General features: G+C 34.1%; 1 protein-coding gene across 1 annotated transcript in view; it reads right to left on the bottom strand.

Annotated features, from left to right (window-relative positions):
* Positions 1-1169: 1169 nt before the first annotated feature.
* LOC137636272 (uncharacterized) overlaps positions 1170-2049 on the bottom strand; it is a gene marked incomplete at its 3' end in the record, with an annotated part of 6008 nt that continues 5128 nt past the window's right edge. Inside the window, exon 3 of the mRNA XM_068368700.1 lies at positions 1170-1213. Coding sequence (XP_068224801.1) covers positions 1170-1213 — 44 coding nt within the window. The remainder of the gene's footprint in view (positions 1214-2049) is intronic.

Below are 2049 nucleotides of genomic sequence, written 5' to 3' on the forward strand. Positions count from 1 at the left end.
GAAGAAAGTGGCCACTGAACAATTACAGCGCAGTAGTTAACCCTTTGGGTGATGAAGGGACAATTAAGATCTAATAAGGAGACACCTGATTGAACAAATGATGAAAAATTATATATTCTCAAAGAGAGTGATTAAATGGGCCATGAACAATGAACTGTGGCTTCAGTAATTAACCGAGGGTTATTGAACAGAGATGCAAATAGATATTTTAAAGGTTTTAAAGCCGCTCATGAGTGGCAGAGGCTAGGGATAGTGACATTGCCTGTAATACAGGAAAATGATCTAGAGACTGACCATATTACATATGATCAGCGCCCAAGCCCCTCTCCACCGAAGCTAGGACCAAGGAGAGTCAGGCAAAAGGCTGTCGAGGATTCAGCAGGTAGACCTATATGCTCCTCCAAACCCGCCTGCCTTAGCTCACAATGATGGTGAGGTTGCACCGACCAAAGGAACTAACGAGTTTGAGCGGGACTCGAACCCCAGTCTGGGAATTACCAGGCGAGGACGCTACCACCTGGCCACCATAACACTAAGTACATAAACAGTGACATTATTAATCATGATAAGAGAAGATGATCAAGGTAATAACTTACATGACTAAGGTTAGAAAAAAAATATATATAAGTATATATGTTTATATTTGTGTGTGTATATATATATATATATATGTGTGTGTGTGTGTGTGTGTGTGTGAGTTCCATGTCAGAAATACTGCTCTTGCTGGATAAATACGGCACCAATTCTTAACAAAACAATAATTAAAGTGATAATAGTTATGCGATATTAGTGGAGTAAATATTGCCAAGGTGATGAAGATAACTGTGATGATCAAATTATGATTTCCTTCAAAATTGAAGGATTTTTAATCAATTAGACTTTAGTTTTCTTTAAATGAATATTTGCCTTTGCTTTTAACCGAATAAATTTCCATTATTGATTAACAACTCGAAAAAAATAAGACAATAAAACGAAATGTAAAATAACTGAATGATATTTGCAAAATAATTAATAAAAAAAAAGGAAGTTTCGTATCTATAAACTCTGATATTTCCGTCTTTGCTTTCAATTTGACAAAACTCCTCCATCAATTGGCGTCAGTTCCCAGGAATGAATCCCCTTAAAACTAGAAAAGTTTCAACCAGGAAATCCATCGCAACATTTCTTACCTTGTCATGACAATACATTCCCTTCGTAGCCATAACCAACATACCTGTAAAAAAGAGAAAGCAAAGAATCAGTTATTTTTTTTTCTAAATTAGAAAAAAAATATTTTAGAAATGATTATCAATGTGACTATTTATAAAAAAAGGTTTATCTTTAAATTTATCTCAAAAGACCACTGTGTCCGAGATCTACTCAACTTCTCAAAACAATATTGGTTACATAAGATAGGATGGTTTTAATTATTATTATTATTATTACTATCATTATTATCATTATTATTATTATTATTATTATTATTATTATTAGCTAAGCTACAACCCTAGTTGGGAATCCAAGATGCTATCAGACCAAGGGCTCCAACAGGGAAAAATAACCCAGTAAGGAAAAGAAATAAGGAAATGAATAAACATTATGAGAAGTAGTGAACAATTAACTTTATTCTTTCTGCCTGTGCTTTTAACATGATTAAATTCCAACATCAATCAGCGACTCAGAAAAAGCTAACGAAACAATAAAAAACTAAAATCACTAAATAATCCATGAAAAGTATTTCAAATTTCATATCTACAAAGTTCACTGAATCATCATCATCATCATCATCACCTACGCCTATTGACACAAAGGGTCTTAGATTTCAACAGTTGTCTCTATCTTGAGCTTTTAACTCAATACTTCTCCATTTATGATCTACTTCACGCTTCATAGTAATCAGCCATGTAGGCCTGGGTCTTCCAACTCTTCTTGTGCCTTGTGAAACAGTTGGTAATACTAATAAATGAATAATAAATGAAAAACAATTCATCTTTCACATCGACAAACTTTCACCACCAATTCCCACTGTAGATCTCAGCCATGTAGGCCTGGGTCTTCCAACTCTTCTAG

The sequence above is a fragment of the Palaemon carinicauda genome, unplaced genomic scaffold, assembly GCF_036898095.1.
Source record: "Palaemon carinicauda isolate YSFRI2023 unplaced genomic scaffold, ASM3689809v2 scaffold2635, whole genome shotgun sequence".
Classification (NCBI taxonomy): domain Eukaryota; kingdom Metazoa; phylum Arthropoda; class Malacostraca; order Decapoda; family Palaemonidae; genus Palaemon; species Palaemon carinicauda.